Consider the following 17,959-nt stretch of genomic DNA (forward strand, 5'->3'; position numbering starts at 1 on the left):
GGGTAGAGTTTGGGCAATATCTAAATTAACCAACTGTAGATTATATAAATAATTATATAACTCTTCACATAGATTGCTTTACAAATGTGTGTACTTTGTATTCCTTACTTTGTGGGGGCCAAATGACCCCACAAGTATAGCAATACCAGGAAATTTGGACCTTGGGACATTTTTTGTTACCTTGATGAGAAAAACAGCTCATAAATCAAACTGATTATAAGTATTTTGATAATGTAAAGATGCTGATTGTTTCCTGTGAGAGTTAGGGATAGAAAACACAGTCTGTACATTATAAAAATCATTAGGTGTATGGAAAGTCCCCACGAAGATAGCTGTGCGCCTGTGTGTGTACAGAGAGATTTTGAGTTTGCAAGAAATTCAGCAAATTTCTGAAAGTTTGTTAATCCCAAAGATATTTCAAAATGTAAGCATAACAGGAATGACCCTCTGACTTAACACAATAAATCACCTTTTACTTTACTGTAGGTCACTGCGCTCTCTCTAAACGTTCAAATTTCAATACAGAGCTTTGGCACACCAACCAACATTATCAAAAATATACTACTTATGCATTGGTCCTTTCATATTATCATTTGTTCGCTTTCTCTTTTTTTTTATAAATGACTGTGATATTCACATTTAAAATATATATATTCATTTTATCAAAACAAATAGACAAAATATAGACTTTAATGAAGGTCATTCAGTGAGACTGCGAGGTCCTTGGGTTGATCAGTTAAGATCGTCAAAATCACAGTGATGTAAACAAAACTACACAAAGCAACCATGCAAGCAAACCCTTAAAACTCTTTCACAACATCACAACAGATCACAATGGCTACATGTTAACAATACACGCAAGCTTGAAAACACAATAGTTATCTGTCAAGTGTGATTTATATTAGTCTTAAATAAATTCAGCATTTCTGTTTATATAAAATCTCACATTTAATGCAAATAAACATTAGTGCACGTTTAAGGGGCTCCAATAATTACCAAAATAAACATCAAAACTGCTGTGAAAATGGATAGAGGTTTTAAAAAGACATTCAGAAACCATGTGCGTGGTTATTATGCATTACTGCCGTGACCTCAGACTGCAGAGACATGAGAAACGTGTTGCACCACTTGCTGGAATGTCAAAGAGTCATTGCGGCAGTGTGGCGGTGGCACCGAGGTCAGAGATGGAAATCCTGTGCAAAAAAAAAAAGTGTCTGGAGGCTAATCTGTTTGATATTTCTTATTGCAGACCACAGCTGGACAGAGCCTGAAGACATGAGCGTATGGACGGAGGACTGACTTCGACAAACCAGAGTGACCCACAACAGTATCCAGGAAAGGTGAAGTGTGTAATTTCTGTGCCACTAAATGCACCAGATAATGTACAGTTGAAGAATTATTAGCCTATAGCGCATGTCTTTCGACTGTGGGGGAAACTTGAGCACCTGGAGGAAACCCACACGAACACGGAGAGAACATGCAAACTACACACAGAAATGCCAACTGGTCCACCTGGGATTCGAACCAGCGACTTTCTTGCTGGAAGGCGACAGTGCTAACCACTGAGCCATCATCAAAAATACTTTTTTGAACTGTAAATGCAAAGTGAGTCCAGACAAATATTCCTCCCAATCCTTTTCTGCTGTTATTCAAACACATGACAAGGTTTAAAATAGACTACTAGATTATACTGTATGTTATGGTTTTGCTGTGCAATATATACAAACAGTTATATATCAATTTTTTTTAGGATTTTATTTTAAATCTATAATGATAAATATAACTACATATATTAAATTTGTGTGCTGGTTTGGTTATTTATATGAAAACCCAGTTCCACTACTGCAAACTAATTATAATGAACTTTTTTCCCACAATTTCAAGATATGAACTTGCAATAGTCAGGACTGTTTGGAGGGGAAAGACTATTTCTTGCATTTGTGAGTTTATAATTCACAATTCTGATTTTGGATCTTGCAGAATCTAATTGTGAGATATAAAGTTATACAGGGTGATTCAAAAAGAATACCACAACTTTGGAAATCTGTATTTAATCAAAGAAACATGATGGAACCGTGGATAATTAATTAATGTGAAGAGTACTTAAAGTTTTGTTTTTTTGTAGAAAACAAGTTTATAGATGTTCAGTATGACCCCCTCCAGACACTCGAGTGAGATCAACCTGAAAGTTGTGGTAGTCTTTTTGAATTACCCTGTATAAATTAGTTTTATAAAGTTTAGAATGGGGATATGTAAACCTGAAATTCAGAGAAAAGAAGGTCCAATTGCAGGGTTATAGTTCTGACATTATAACATGCATAGTCTGAGATAAAAAGCCTAAAAACTACCTTTTTAATTTTTTTATTCAGTGCTGGAAACCTTTTACTAACCATTTTTTAATTTGTAAAATTTTAAACCGTTCATTCATTCTTTTTTTTTTTTTTGTCTTAGTACCGTTATTAATGTGAGGTTGCCACAGTGGAATGAACCGAAAACATATCCATAATATGTTTTACACATCGAAGCATCCATACACTCTCATTCAGACACATACACTATGGACAATTTAGCTTACCCAATTCACCTAAATCACATGTTTTTGGACTTTTGGGGGAAACCCAGAGGAAACCCACGTGAACATGGGGAGAACATGCAAACTCCACACAGAAATGCCAACTGACTCAACAGGGGCTCGAACCAGCGACCTTCTTGCTGTTAGGCGATTGAGCTACCCACTGAGCCACCATGCTGCCCAAATTTAAACTTGTGTGTTGCAATTGGATTTTAATATGAATATACTGACATATTGTTCTACCTTCATTACATTTTCTTGATCTAAAAAACATTACATTTTCACAAGTCTTAAATATATTTTATAAAACCAATAGAATATTTTATTAAATCATTCACTTAAATACTATTAAATGTAAAATTTGCATCTTTCTTCATCTCTTCTTTGGTGTAGTATGTTCCTTCAGAAAAACAATCTAACATGCTGATAAGGTTCTATCTGCATTCTGAATGATTTTGAGATATTGAGCTTCAAAGTTTTGGCATTCCATACAGCAAACAATATGTGTGTAACAGTTCTCTTTCACACATTAACATGACAGAGACCTTAAATGTACTCTAAATGTAAATTATCAAAATTTTCTCACATTTACAAATTGGGGTAAAACAAACAGGACAAATGCAGATAGAAACTTCTCATTCTGAAAAGTCATTTTTCGCTTGGAATTATAAGGTTCTATCTGGCAGATCGTTAATTGAAGGACTATTTATTAAGAAATACAATCACAAAATATAGAAATTGGTGTTGTAACAATATGCTGATGATTGAGAAAGTAACATTTTTGCTATTTATAACATTTATTTAATGTTTTAGGATGATTTTTTTCTTGATCAAATTAAGCATACAAGGCTATGCTAAATATTTTATCCAGTGCAGCTGTTAATTTTATGTAATTAATATGGTAATATTTATTGAATTTTATCCTTTATATGAACTATTGAACTTTTTTATTGAACTATGTCCCATGAATTAAATTAAGTATTTCCCTTTAAGGCTTAATATCAAATTTTAGGACTTTAAAAGAAAACAGACAATGAGCAAATGAGTTTAATAAACACGGAAACATGTTTCACTGACTATATATATACATAAATAAAAATATTTCACATTATATTACATTTTTTTAATAACTGTTTCGTTTTCAACAATGTCAAGTTTAACATTTTATTTCAATGTTAAAAAATGCTTTCAAATCATCATATTTATTTTACACACATCTTTTCAGTTTTAGGTTTCTTCTCAATTTTGTGTGGTGCAGTAGTAGTGATTTTAGTTGACTTTACCACCACAACTTTCGGGTTAATCTCCCTCGAGTGTCGGGAGGGGGTCATACTGAACATCTATGATGTTTCTAATGAAAAAAACGAAGTACTCTTCACATTGATTAATTACCCACGGTTCCATCCTGTTTCTTTGATTAAATACAGATTTCCAAAGTCTAATAAAAGTTGATTTAGTGTTTCTTTTTGGTCAATTTGGTCAAATGCAGGCTAGAGTTCGACTTTGTAGATAAAACTTTTTTGTTTTTTAAATAAGAAGTCTTAAAATGTAAAGAACTTATAAAAAACATCACATAATGTAAATAAGTTGTCATTTAATAAGAAAATGTGAATAACTCAATTTTCACAAAAATGTCAGCTAGAACCTTATCATTCTATGGTGGTGATTTGTTACTATCAAAAGTATTGTGTTGTTGTTGTTTTTTAAATTAGGACCCTTTTGAATATAACGTCCCCAACCCCCCCCCCCCCCCCCCCCCCCCAAATATAATCATGTTTTGGTAAATGTTCAAAATGAATAAAATTATCACATTTATGCATTTTAATTTATCAAATGTATGCATTCTTGCTCAATAAAACAATGAATTTCTTTTATTTACGTTTCACTGACACCAGACTTTACATTTAGTAGTGTACATACTTTATTAATACTAATAATATTTTGAACATGGCCAAATATTTGCTTAACATCTTACAACAGATATTTATGCATTTGATTGATTTATTAAGACTGCTAGAATTAAGGTGGCTCATTCTGCTGTGACGACCCCTGATAAATAAGGGAATAAGCAGAAGGAAAATCATTGAATGCTGAAATAAATTTATTTGAATATTAACCAAAAAAAAGTTACTTGCACTGATCTATGCACTTGAAACTGATCAAGAGCAAATATGTAGAATTGCACACTTCACCTTTAAAATCTCCTTGTGGCTTCATTCTTCTGTCATTGAGTCTCCTCTGTTCTTTAAAAGACGCATAAAGCCAAGCTTTAAAAAACAAAACAGCCCATTCACCGTCACAGAGTTAATCACCCACTTGCTTTCACAAACAGTATTGTACCTTGAGACAAGACATTAGTGTGAGATCTGCAACAAAATCCATAATTACAGTTGAGCAGAATCTCTTTTTAAGTCCTACAACAGCACGGCTCAGTTTGGCGGACATTCACATCGATTTGAGGACCGTGCTGATGCTTGCTGGAGCATAATAAACCCCATTCTAATTGTTTTTAAGGAAGTCACATCAATACCCATCTTTTACCCTCCCAAGTCCACGGACAGGCAATTACAGTACACATCTGCTATAATGTATGATGCCAGCCAGACAAGCAAAAGCTTGCAAAGTCCCAATAAAAGGCTCACGGTGATGCTTTCAGCCCTCATTTTTACATTAATATTGACACTCTTGGTGAATATGAGGATAGAGGGCTGTTTAAAAATGTCTTTATTGTTTAACCGCTTTATCTGTTGCTCAAAATGTTAATTGCTAATCAAAAAATGCATCATTTACAAAAAAAAAAAAAAAAAGGTATCTTATAAGGAAGAGTTAGCTCTGAATCGACTAAATAAAATCTTTTACCTGCTACCCATGTAGGTCAACATGATCAATGTAGCATATTTGCATAATCCCTGCCTGCATATTCAAAAGATTGCATTTCAGTCTATATATGAAGCAGGGCATGAGTTTTTCTGAACTAGGACAGGGTCTACAGTGTTTTTAATTTACTGTTTTCAAAGTTCGAAGATGCAGTAGTGTGGATGTCAGGCGGAACGTAACAAAATCTATGCCATTTAAAATGAAAACACAATAGTCTAAACAGCACTTCAGACATGGAATAGATACAGAAAGACCAATCAAAACAGATTGGCCAGTTGACCAATCAGAGCAGAGTTGGCTTATGGCCGTGGTTTACAGATTTTAAGCTCAGAATTGCTTCAAATGAACCATATCAAAATCATTGCAGACTGATTCTAATATAAAAAGCATATTCTGGTAAAATGACAATGTTTAACTTATATTCTCACCCAAACCTATTGTAGCGGACTCCATTACAAAATTATGATCCTTTAAAAACCATAATGACATGTTATTTAAGAAATTCCAGTCAACTGGAAATGTTATGAATTACCCTGGAAAGAGACGTTTATCATGTCTAAACACTGTCAGGAGAACGATTCAAGTAGCCAAATAAATCTCCCAGAATCACAGAAAATCTTCTGACATTACCATTTAAAAATTTGAAAGCATTTCAAGAAAAAAGCCCTCTCATCCAAAAATAAACTCAAGCATCTTTTTACAGTTATTTGTAACATTTTGAGCACATTTGCCTTCTTTCTTCATATCTACCAAGAATGCCAATAATTAAGGACTAGGAGGACACAGCATGGTTTCTCTCTGTAAACAGTACTGTATGTGAAGCTAAACATCACTACTTCATTTTAAAGCTATTTCTCTCCTAAACCAATGCACTTTTTTGAGATGGCACAGTGTGAAATCTCTCTTTTTTAATGGTCTTGGTAGAAATGTATTTGGCATATGCATGTTCATTATGATATGTAAATGATGCATTTGCACAGTGTTTCCATTTCTGGCTTGGACCCTCAATGAAGCTTTAATAGGTGTGCATACATGTTTTGGAGGCAGCCTCGTCTCACCGGTGTGCTGCAGAATTTAGTCCATGGGGTCCTGGCACTGGGTGCAGTGGATCATGTCCTCGCTGTAAGGCTCCACTTGAATGGTTGTGCTGTAGAAGCCGAATTTGGTCTGGAGGAGTTCAGTGGCTTCCTTTAAGACACTCTGAGGGTCTGCGTTCTCCTCTAAAATAAAATAGATGATGCTGGGTTTAAATGGCCTTATATTTCTTACAGCATTATATTAAAACAGTTAAACGTGAAATATAGAAGGATTTAGATTTATTTTTAAGGACCATTTGTGGATAAAATCTTTTTTCATTATTATTTGAAAATAGTTGGAAACAGAATTATTTACTTTCATGTTGTTTACATATTTTTGACCTTTGACCACAAAACTAGTTCTTTTTTTTTCTTTTAGATTTATGCATATAATATTTAGCCAAATCTGTAATTAAAAAAGTCTATATAGAGGATAATCAACTTTAAATTAATATATATTAAAATAGTATATTTAAATGATCATATTTTCAGTAATAAAGCTTGCACTGCGTTAATCTTGTCAATCATATTATTCAAAGGGTTGTAATTCGCACTCATTAAATAATTTACTTTGTACAGCTTTTTTTTTTTTACATTCTTCAGTGATACAGAACATAGACCTTTTCGGCACAATGCATTCCTCGGTGTGTGACACAATCCTTTCACTCCAGCCTTTTATCCCACAGTCAATCACATTACGTCATTAGTTAGATGGCCACCCAATAGTTGAAGACAATCCCATTTTCATTTCAATATACTGTAATGTAGACATGAATCAGTGAATGATGATAATTTATGTTATTTTCCTTTAAAATAATGTTTGTAAAGGTGAAGGTAAATAATTCTTGTGTGGTTAATTACAGTATTTTGAAATGAAAATTAGATTGTTTTTATTGAGGGCTGGAGTGAAAGGATTGTGTCACACACTGGGGAAGGCATTGTGCTGAAACGTCTGTGTTTTGTATCACTGAAGAATGTAAAATAAAAGCTATACAAAGTAAATATTTAATGAGAGCAAATCAAAACCTTCTGAATTATTATATTTTAAAAATATATATTACGATAACACTTTTTTTTAATGGTCCATTTGAGTATTATTAGACTGTCTTCTTAATATCTGTTGATACTGCTCCTTCAACAGGCACTTAACTGACTTTAAAAAACTCTGCAAGTACATGTCAACTTACCCTAATCCCAACCTTAACCCCAATCTAACAGTATACTTAAAATCTAATGAGAATTAGTTGGCATGTAGATACAATGCAACTTAAATTCAACAAACCGACCATCAAAATAAAGTGTGATCTATGTCAACTTTTGTTTAGACTTTCAGCAGTGACATTTATATTACACTGAACTGAACTAAATTGTACTTTAACTATGAAAACCGGACTGAAGGGGTTTTGATTTACTAAAACTTCCATCTATGTTAAGCTGATTTGATACAATCTACATTGTAAAAGGTGCTATAGAAATAAAGATGATTTGAATTGGATTGAATGTATAATAGGAACAGTAGTAAATTTACAAAATATGTCCATGGATGAGCATGGATAATATGTATGATAATAAATAAAGATTAAAATGCAAAGTTTGAAACTATTAAAATGAAATATAATGCTGATGCAAAATTATATTAGCCTGACTTATTACACGAACCCAACAAAATATCTAAAAAAAATTCAAACAAAGATTAGTTGCAATACAAACTACTTAGTCAAAAATAATTGTAAAATTTTCATTAAGAATATGACTGTAAAACCATGATATTAGTTTCATGTAAATATTAATATATAATGCTTATAAATAGGAAGACACCAACTGATATTCAAGCAACGTTATTCTAAAGACATTAGCCAAAAAAAAGTTTCCATTTAACATGACATGGTCAAAAATAATTCATAATTGACATTATACATCCCTATGACAAGAAATGCATTGCAATGTCAAGGTTTAATCTTTTTAACCCATCATAATGAAATGCTAAATATTTGATCCTAATAAGAAATCTAAGTAATGTTGCATTTCATACAAAAAATACAGTAAAATAATCAAATAAATAATTTAATACCAAATGACATTGTCTTAATTGCATCAGTAATAATTGGGGTACAAAAAAGGCTTTTCATCCAAAAATGATCTTGAAGATTTAGATGAATAATATTAATAATTTGTTATAAACAAGGAGGTAAATGAACAATAAAAGAAAAACAGTGTAATTGTTTTGTTTTGTATAAACTGACCGATGGCTATGTGAACAGATAGCAGACTCTGGCTAAGAGTGAGAGCCCACAGATGCAGACTGTGCATGGCCTTCACCGCCTTCAGAGACAGCAACACCTCCTTCACTGAATTAAACTGGATTCCTTTAGGCGCCCCTGAACACAGAACACCGAAACCAGCTGAGCAATTTAATGCTTATGTGAGTACAGTTTTTTTCCTAGAATAAACTTTAAGTAAAAATCATCTGAAATTCACTTCATGTTTAAGGCGAGACACTGCCTTTCAAATTTGGTGACTTGTTTTTTCAGTCTAATGTAAAGTAAATATACAGATTGCACTTTTGAGTGTTACTTTTGTCACATTTGATCACTTTGTGTCTGTAGATCCAGTGATAATGGAAAAAAGCTTAAACTAAATCTCCACTTGGAGTAATTACATATTATTATAGGTTCTAAAGGTTTTTACGGAAGGATTTTTTCATTTTCTTAATTTTGAAAAATTATTTTTGTTTTTATGTTCACAGTATTTTCTGAATAATGGAGTGATCAACAAAATATAATCACCTCTGGAAAAAAAACTTTCATGTCAATATATTTGTTTGTATAACTAATCTTCAGATGCTTGTTAATGTATGCAAATTAGTGCTTATTTAATGAAACATTCCCTCATTTGCATATTTAAATAGTATTTTAGTAAAGTTGTAATATGAAAAAAATGATTCCAATTTTCTTTTATGTGTATTTTTTCATTCAATTAAGGAAGTATGATGAGAAAGATTAGTTAGTTATTATATTTTACCATGTTGACCTGCAGTGTCTTGCCCTAAAGTGCATTATGCATCTTAAACATACACTGGAATTGTATGCATGCTTTAGAAATGTAATAAACTAAATGAATAAATATGAATATTACCCTCCATGAGAATGCGGAAGACGTCTCTTAGGATGGTGAGGGTGGTGGCCAGGACGAACACAGAAAAGAGGAAAGTGCAAATGGGATCGGCTATTTTGTATTCTGGCTGCGTTAGAAGGTGGAGAGAGAAAGAACGAGAGAGAGAGAACAGGAGGCACTGATGCATTAAAGAACAAAATCAGATGCTTCTCTAAAAAGTGTCAAATTGAATTAGGCTCCAGAAATAGAAGTAACAACCTATGCTAATGCACTTTTTGAAAGAAATCTGGGCTTTCTTTCTTATCAAGGTAATTTAATTAAAGTTAAAAATAAATAAATAAATTTATGAACTTATATTTACTAAACTATTTTTTTTTTGCTATTTTTGAACACAAAGAAGTATTTTTATGTTTAACAAGTCTCCTCCATTTGGCCTTTACCTTCACTTTCTCTCTTTCATGGATAAGGAAACGGTGTTGTACGCTCTCCATTGAAGACATGCATTAGCCTATAATTAATTTGTTTGTTAAGCACAAAAATTTGTTTCAAAACTATTTCTAAATTCAGTTTTAGTTTCCAGAAAATGAATAAATGAACAATAATAACGAAGTGTGGCCAAAAAGCTTGAGTTATATCCAAACACACGTTCTATTCTTAAACCCCATATGATCCAAAACCCGGCAGGTGGACAAATCTAAGCTTGTTTTTGATAAAACAAATATAAATTTGCATATTATAGATAATACTACTAATAATAATTACATTATACAAAAGCAAGTTGTCATGAATAAACTGTAAAAAGCCTCCGAGGTGAAGAAGAAATGGAGGTAGTGTTTTTATATTTATAGAAAATAATCATTTTTGTAATATTTTAATCCATTAAATTTTCATTCTTTTTCATTTGTAACGATATTTGCGTATTGCTCTTCATACTGCGTGTTTAAAGCAATGTGTAAGTGAGGCATACAAATGACATGCTCTGCGCTGGACCTTAAACCTGCTTTCAGCTGGTCTATTGTGCAGTCTATTTTAGTTCCTCAAAATAGCAACGCACCAACAATGCGCCCTAACTCACCTCATTTCCAGACCAGAACACCCATGAGTCTACAAAGTGGCGCAAATGAATCTGCTATCTAAACAACATGGCAGAGAATGGGAAAATTAGGGTTGCGTTGGTCTGAAACTAGCAACACGTCGTGGAAACACGTCTTGTGCCTTATTGCGCCATGTGTATGATAGGGCCCATTGCGTCAAACAAACAAACATTTATTTTGGATGTTATTAATCGTGATTGATCTTTGCCCAGCACTTAATATTATATAAATGATATATGAAAATGTATTACTGCAATGGGAAACCTGAATTTTAAGCAGTCATTACTCCAGTCTCCAGTGAAACATTTCATAATATTAACAATAAATAAAAAACAGGTACAAATAATGTACATCACGATATGGAAACTATTGAGACGACTTAATATCACATAAAACACTGCCTGGGTTGTTTTAGTCTTAGTGGTGACATTTATTCTAAATTTAAACCATAAATGTTCCCATTTAGAGCATTTTATTGCATAAAAAGACTAAAATGTTGTCATGTTTTTTATACATGTTTATTATTATTATTCCATTGAATATATATCATATATAATATTTATAATAATATTTTAAATTCAGAAGTTAAGAACTCAATATTTGGTGGAAGAACCCTGATTTTTAGTTACAGCATAGGTCTCAAACTCAATTCCTGGGGGGCCGCAGCTCTGCACAGTTTTGCTCTAACCCTGATCAAACACAGCTGATCCAACTAATAAAGGTGATGAAGACTATTTTTAGCACCCCGATCATATAAATCAGCTGTGTTTGATAGAGTTGGAGCAAAGCAGAGCTGCGGCCCTCTTGGAATTGAGTTGAGACCTATGAGTTACAGCAATTAAAATGTTTGTTATTTTGAAAAAAAACTAAAATAAAACGCATTCTTTAAAGGACAATTCTTTATTATATATTATTATATGGAGAGAGCCTCTAAAGTAAACCATATACAACAACAAAATATAGAAGTTTTTATGAAGTATATAAGAATTTATATAGTGATTCTCTATGCGTGTTGATTTACCCTGAAGTAGATTATAATAGCAGCCACCATCACTCCAAAGCTCTGCAGAAGATCCCCCAACACATGAATAAAAGCCGCTCTGACGCTGGTGTTGCCATGATTCCCCAGGAGGCTGTGCGAGTGACCGTGGCCCACAGGACTCATCCCGCTCTCATCAATCTTGTGGTAGCCTGACCCGTGACTGTGGAAGGTTGTGGAGTGGTGCAGAATGTAGGCCATTCTGCAAAATTAAAACAATAATAATGCACAGATGCGGATCAAATCAATCGATGTTTGTCGTGGTATATTGTTTAAAAATCTTGTGGGACTGTGCATTTGATTTGATTTTTACATTTTATTTCTCCAGTTTGTATAAACAGGGTTGGTTTTAAAAATAAGAGGGTTAATGGTAACGGAATATACAGCGAGGATTATAAGTAAGGAACACATCACCTATTTGCCCAGAAAACATATTTCTAAAGGTGCCGTTGACTTGAAATTGCCCTCGAATGTTGATAACAACCAAAAGCAATCCATATATCAAGAGAAAGCTAATCTAAATAGTACACAAATTATGTTATGCGTAATAAAATGCATAATAAAATGACGCAGAGAAAAAGTATTGAACACATGAAGATAGGGAGGTGTAGAAAGGCAGTGAAGGCCCAGACAGCAGCTAAAATCTCTCGGTAGTTTTTCAGCAACCCTCTGCCTTTCATCATTGTAAAATAATATTAGCTGCTTCAGTTCAACATCTACATTAGCAGGATGATGAAGATGAAACCAGGGTGGACATTATAGCAAGACAATGATCCAAAACACAGCCAAGGAAACCCTCAAATGTTTTCAGAGAAAGAAAATCAAGCTGTCGAATGACTCAGCCAATCACCTGACTTCAATCAAATATAAAATTAAAATTATAGATCAGATTTGATAGAGGAGGTTTTGTTTTTTGTTTTATTGTTTTTGTTTGTATTGTTTGGGTTTTTACCCAAGTCTGGTTTAATTCCATCAACAGCAACTTTAAAAAATATTATTTCCAGGAAAAAACATGACGTGTTCAACACTTATTTTCCCAGCTGTATATTTTGTATAAATATTTAATCCTTTGCATTTATGCGAAAGGAGGATGCTTTGAACTTCGGGTCGGCAGCTTGATGCGTATAAAGAGCACATTTGGAACGTTTATTTCTTGCACTTGAACCGCATCTGACAGAAGTATAATGGCTTTAACTTTCAAGTTCAAGTTTTAAAAATTCAAGTTTTGCGTGACAAAAACACGCTGTAAGCCATTGAAAACAATATTGACACCCAGTGGAGAAATGCTGCTCTGGCTGATGACAATTCTTAACGAAAGTTCTAAGCACCCTACCGAATTAAGGCACTGGTCACTATGGCGCCCTCCATGCAGTAAGAAAAAGGTCTCTACAAACTACACTGTACAAAGGATAACCATGTTTCAGAGAAATGTCATACACTAATAAAATTTATTAGTTGACTTTGCTTTAGAAAAAGTGAGTAAAACTGTTGCTTTTAACGCGATTAGTTGACTAAAAAAAGTAAGTAAACTTCTTGTCTTAATATTAAGTAAATGAACTGTGTGCCTAATTATAAAAATAACTTAAGTCACTCACTGTTAACAGGTTTACTTTATTTTTTATTAAAGTCAACTAGTCACTTTTAAGGCAATGGAGATTTACTCACTTTAACAAAAAAAAAAAGAAACTTATTGCTGTTTTGAGCCAGTATTATGTAAGTCAGGGGTGCCCAACCCTGCTCCTGGAGATCTAGCTTCTTGCAGAATTCAGCTCCAACCCTAATCAAACACACCTGAACCAATTAATTAGGACCTGAAAAGTAGTTGATAATTACAGGCAGGTGTGTTTGATATGGGTTGAACTGAAATCTGCAGGAAGATAGACCTCCAGGAACTGGGTTGGTCACCCCTGATGTAAGTAATGTAAATTAAACAACTTGTAAAGTTATATTAGTTAAACTACAAAGTTTACAGCCACAAATGCTATAGTTATTTAATTGAAACATATTTGCTGGAAACTTCTAGTCATTACCACTTCTAGTCAATTAATATTTTTTTTATTTTATTTTTTAGGAAAGTCTGTTTTCTTACATGATGTTGACCACGACTGCACATCCTGAGGTGAGAAGCATCACACGGCCTTCGATTTCATAATCATTTTTCACTATCCTCTCAATGGCAAGATACACCAACACACCAGTCACGATCCAGATGGACATTACAGATATCAGGGCTCCCAGAATCTCTGCAGGAGATGAATATAGACTGGTATTAAAGTTGGATGTAGCAAATTTGTACATTAAAAAAAACAACAAACAATTGCATTTCAATCACTTCACCCAAATTTATTCTTATAACTTTAAAAGATGTAGAATATGGCACATAAATTAAATGGATACATTTTTGATGTGTTTATGTTGTTGATGGATCTTGATAGATCAGTTTGTTTTAAAACTATTCCAGTAATGATTAGAAAGGATGAAGTCCTTTCAGTTTGGTTACCAGGTTCTTAAGGTACTTGTCAATCAGAACTTCTACTTGCCATTACATTTGTTTTAAAATTTTGGTCACATTTTATTTTAATGTACAGTTCAGGCTATTAACACATAAACTAAGACATTTAGCTTTATAAACTACTAAATTTGCTACTTTTTAATTTATTGTGTAGGATGATTAGGGATGTAAAATAAGATCATACTTTATAGGTGCTAATAAAAGTTTATATCTTAATAGTAGGCAGGTAATAAGTAGTAAATGATGGGAACATATTTGGAACCACATCTGAAGATGATCAAAGATCAAAGATGCACACTCTAAAAAATGCTGGGTTGTTGTAACCAGGGTGCAAATTACAGGGGGATTTGGGTTATTAAACCGAAGAGTTACCAAAATGTCAAATTGCCTAGAGGTGTGAAATTGTTACACGTAACAGTTTATTTGAACCCACATCTGCCATCATTTTTAAACCCTGGTTACATATAGTTGAAGTCAGAATTATTAGCCCATTTGAAAAATGTTTTTTTCTTTTTTAAATATTTCACAAATTATGTTTAAGAGAGCAAAGACAATTTCACAGTATGTCTTATAATATTTTTTATTTTTGAGAAAGTCTTATTTGTTTTATTTTGGCTAGAATAAAAGTAGTTTTTAATTTTTTTAGAAAACATTTTAAGGTGAAAATTGTTAGCCTTTTAAGCTATATTTTTTTTACTTCCATAGTCTACAGAACAAACCATCGATATACAATAACTTTCCTAATTACCCTATCCTGCCTAATTAACTTAATTAACCTAGTTAAGCCTTTAAATGTCACTTTTAGCATAAGAAGTATAGAATTGTCTTAAAAAATATCTAGTAAAATATTATTTACTGTCATCATGGCAAAGAGAAAATAAATCAGTTATTAGAAATGAGTTACTTAAACTATTATGTTTAGAAATATGTTGAAAAAAATCTTTTCTCCTTTAAACAGAAATTGGGAAAAAAATAAACGGGGGCTAATAATTCGGGGGTGCTAATAATTCTCACTTCAATTGTACATAGAAAATAAATGAAAAATGTTGAGACAAATATGAACAAAACTAGCATTGGGTTAATTATTTTTTAAATTACACTTTAACTACATTAACCAATCGGTTAGGTTTGTCCATATTTGACCCACCCAATATTGGGTGACAACAACCAAGCATTTTTTCTTGTGTCTAAAGATATGGATCAACATAAGGGTGATAATTTTTTATTTTACAGTTTTCAACATCAAAATCAACCTCAACATCAAAAAATGCTGGGTTGTTGTAACCAGGGTGCAAATTTCAGGGGGATTTGGGTTATTAAGCCCCCTAATAATGCTTGATACCCCCTGAAAGAAATGAAAACAAGATGTATGGGGGTCAGCCCTTTAATAATGAAAAAATTGTTTGCTCTGATCTGTATTTTAAATAATAATGTTTATAATTAAAATAATAGATAACATAAATATACATTTGACCACCCCTATTATGGTTCATGGAATGCATAATTGTGTTAATCAGTCTATGTTTTCTTGTAAAATAGGTGTTTGTTTTTACATATAGTCTGAAAGTCAAGTTAGATTCATATTTTAGTTTGACCTACAGTAACCTCTAAAACAGCTAATCAGAGGATACCGTAGGTCAGAATACACTAAATATCCCTCAAAACACTGAAAACTTAAATATGTTTAATTAATAAATTAGATGTAATTTAAATAAATACATAAATGACTGAAGGATGTATTACACAAACACTACCAAAACATTTGACTCACTTGATGGTCAATGTATAATTCGTACACTGGTCTTAACCTAACGATGGGTCAAATATGGACAAACTCAATGTTTTGTTAATCGTTTCAGTTAATTATAAATTAAAATTTTTATTAAAATGATTGAATTGGTCCATGTTTGACCCAACATTGGGTTTCGACAACACAGCGTATTTTACAGTTTATGTCATGTTTATTTGGCAGGACTTGAAGTTTCCTGATACGCTTGGCTGAACTCGCCTGATCTGTGCCAGCCGAAGTTCATGATCTTGGTGGGTGGTCTTGAGGAGATCCACAAGGAGAAGAGACTGACCATCATACTGCCAAAATCTGTCAGAAGGTGGGCTGCATCGGTCATAATGGCCAGACTGTGTGCTAGATAACCACCTGCATCACCACATCAACAGAGAAGAAGAACCAAGTAACTATTAGACCAGCACTCATAAAAACAGGTTCCAAAGTGGGTTCTGCAGCAATGCCATAGAAGAGCATTTTCTGGTTGCACAAAGTTTTTAAAATAACAAAAAAATAAAATGCTTTCTTTACAGTTTGAAGAATATTTGTAAAATCTAAAATGTTTTGATAAATATAAATGTTACATGGATGATAAAATGTTATTCATGGATCCATTAATGCAAATTAATCTTGTAATTTAATAATCTATAATCTTGTTCAACTATAAATAACCTTAGGGGAATTTTCAGTGTTACATGGATATTAACAGGTAAACTTTTAATATCCATGGAACGTTTCAATCCCCCTCATAGTCCTAGTCTGCAGAACTCTTGAATAATCTTAACATGGGTGCAAACAACGACGTAACTCGCGGCTGAACTATCATAGTACGATGCATTGTTTGGGAAAAAAAACTATGTAGTGATGAGTGTTTCCCAAAACCCGTAGTTTTTCTGTCGCAGATCCATCGCTTGAACCACGTTAGTTATAGCGTAAAACTCCCATAATGATGCTGTAAACGAGGTGGAGTAACAACTTCTTTAGAGAAAAGCCCATAATTTCTTTGTGCAAATTATATTGTTTTTCATGCACACACATTTAAAATAAAATCCAATATTAGATTTGGTAAAAACATGCACTCGCTTTCCATATTAACTGAAATATATGTAAATGGCACATAGGACCTATGTTTGCTTTACTAATATTATTGAGAAGTTGAACATTACATATTTTATTCTAAAACATATCACTTACAAAAGCTAACACGCATTCTAATATCATATATAAATCATATAAATAAATAAATAAATAATGAGGCTATTTATTAAGAAATGAAATGTAATATTTATTATTTATTAGAAATGAAAAAACATACTTTTAACAATATTAATGATGATGATGATAATAATAATTATGATTATTATTATTATTAAATAGGATGTTGCTTATTTATTTTTAATTTGTTTTGAAAAGCCTACTTTCACAATTTGAGACATGTACACCACCGCAGAAATGTTCTAACCAGGCCCATGTCATATACAGTACAGATATTTAATAAATAACCCACTATAAATTAAAAGAATCAAAGTGTGCTTTTTGTTTTCTCAAGCTTTGGAGACGTGACATAAATTCCGCTTTTAAATAATATGTTACCTATATAGCAAGGTATAAGGGAGCACAAATGTAAACATGAAGATCGCTAAAACTTTATTGTAAAAATAGTTTGGAAGCAAATTACATTTAAGAGAGATGACTTTAATGCTTTTTTTATTTTTAATAATTCCAACTTTGAATGTTAGAATGTTCTAAATGAATAGGGCAAAGGGAGGTTAATGGGGAATAGAACACAGCCAGGAACTATGTTTTTAGCGACAGCTTCAGAGCTGTAGCTGCGGGTCCTCAAGTTTGCGATGCAGTTTGCGAATGTTCGTTGGATCGACGGATTTGAAAAA

The 17,959-nt window shown here is 32.7% G+C and overlaps 1 protein-coding gene and 1 long non-coding RNA gene across 6 annotated transcripts in view; one reads left to right on the forward strand and one right to left on the reverse strand.

Annotated features, from left to right (window-relative positions):
- LOC141379402 (uncharacterized) lies at positions 1-16,600 on the forward strand. The gene is made up of 4 exons (XR_012396002.1): positions 1-1,340; positions 8,787-8,947; positions 13,844-13,891; positions 16,257-16,600. It is a non-coding gene; the product is annotated as an uncharacterized lncRNA (long non-coding RNA).
- slc30a2 (solute carrier family 30 member 2) overlaps positions 673-17,959 on the reverse strand; it is a 27,612-nt gene continuing 10,325 nt past the window's right edge. Inside the window, exons 3-9 of one of the 5 annotated variants that reach the window (XM_009294893.4) lie at positions 16,293-16,439; positions 13,862-14,015; positions 11,755-11,974; positions 9,661-9,766; positions 8,769-8,903; positions 6,508-6,669; positions 673-1,193 (exon numbers count right to left, since the gene is read on the reverse strand). In XM_009294893.4, the coding sequence (XP_009293168.1) occupies positions 6,524-6,669; positions 8,769-8,903; positions 9,661-9,766; positions 11,755-11,974; positions 13,862-14,015; positions 16,293-16,439 (908 nt within the window). In that variant the 3' untranslated portion in view covers positions 673-1,193; positions 6,508-6,523. Of the gene's footprint in view, positions 1,194-2,427; positions 6,670-8,768; positions 8,904-9,660; positions 9,767-11,754; positions 11,975-13,861; positions 14,016-16,292; positions 16,440-17,959 lie in introns of those variants that run through there. The other 4 variants (XM_073932870.1, XM_073932869.1, NM_001045020.1 and 1 more) reach the window with 4 other exon arrangements.

The sequence above is a fragment of the Danio rerio genome, chromosome 20 (genome assembly GCF_049306965.1).
Source record: "Danio rerio strain Tuebingen ecotype United States chromosome 20, GRCz12tu, whole genome shotgun sequence".
NCBI lineage: Eukaryota > Metazoa > Chordata > Actinopteri > Cypriniformes > Danionidae > Danio > Danio rerio.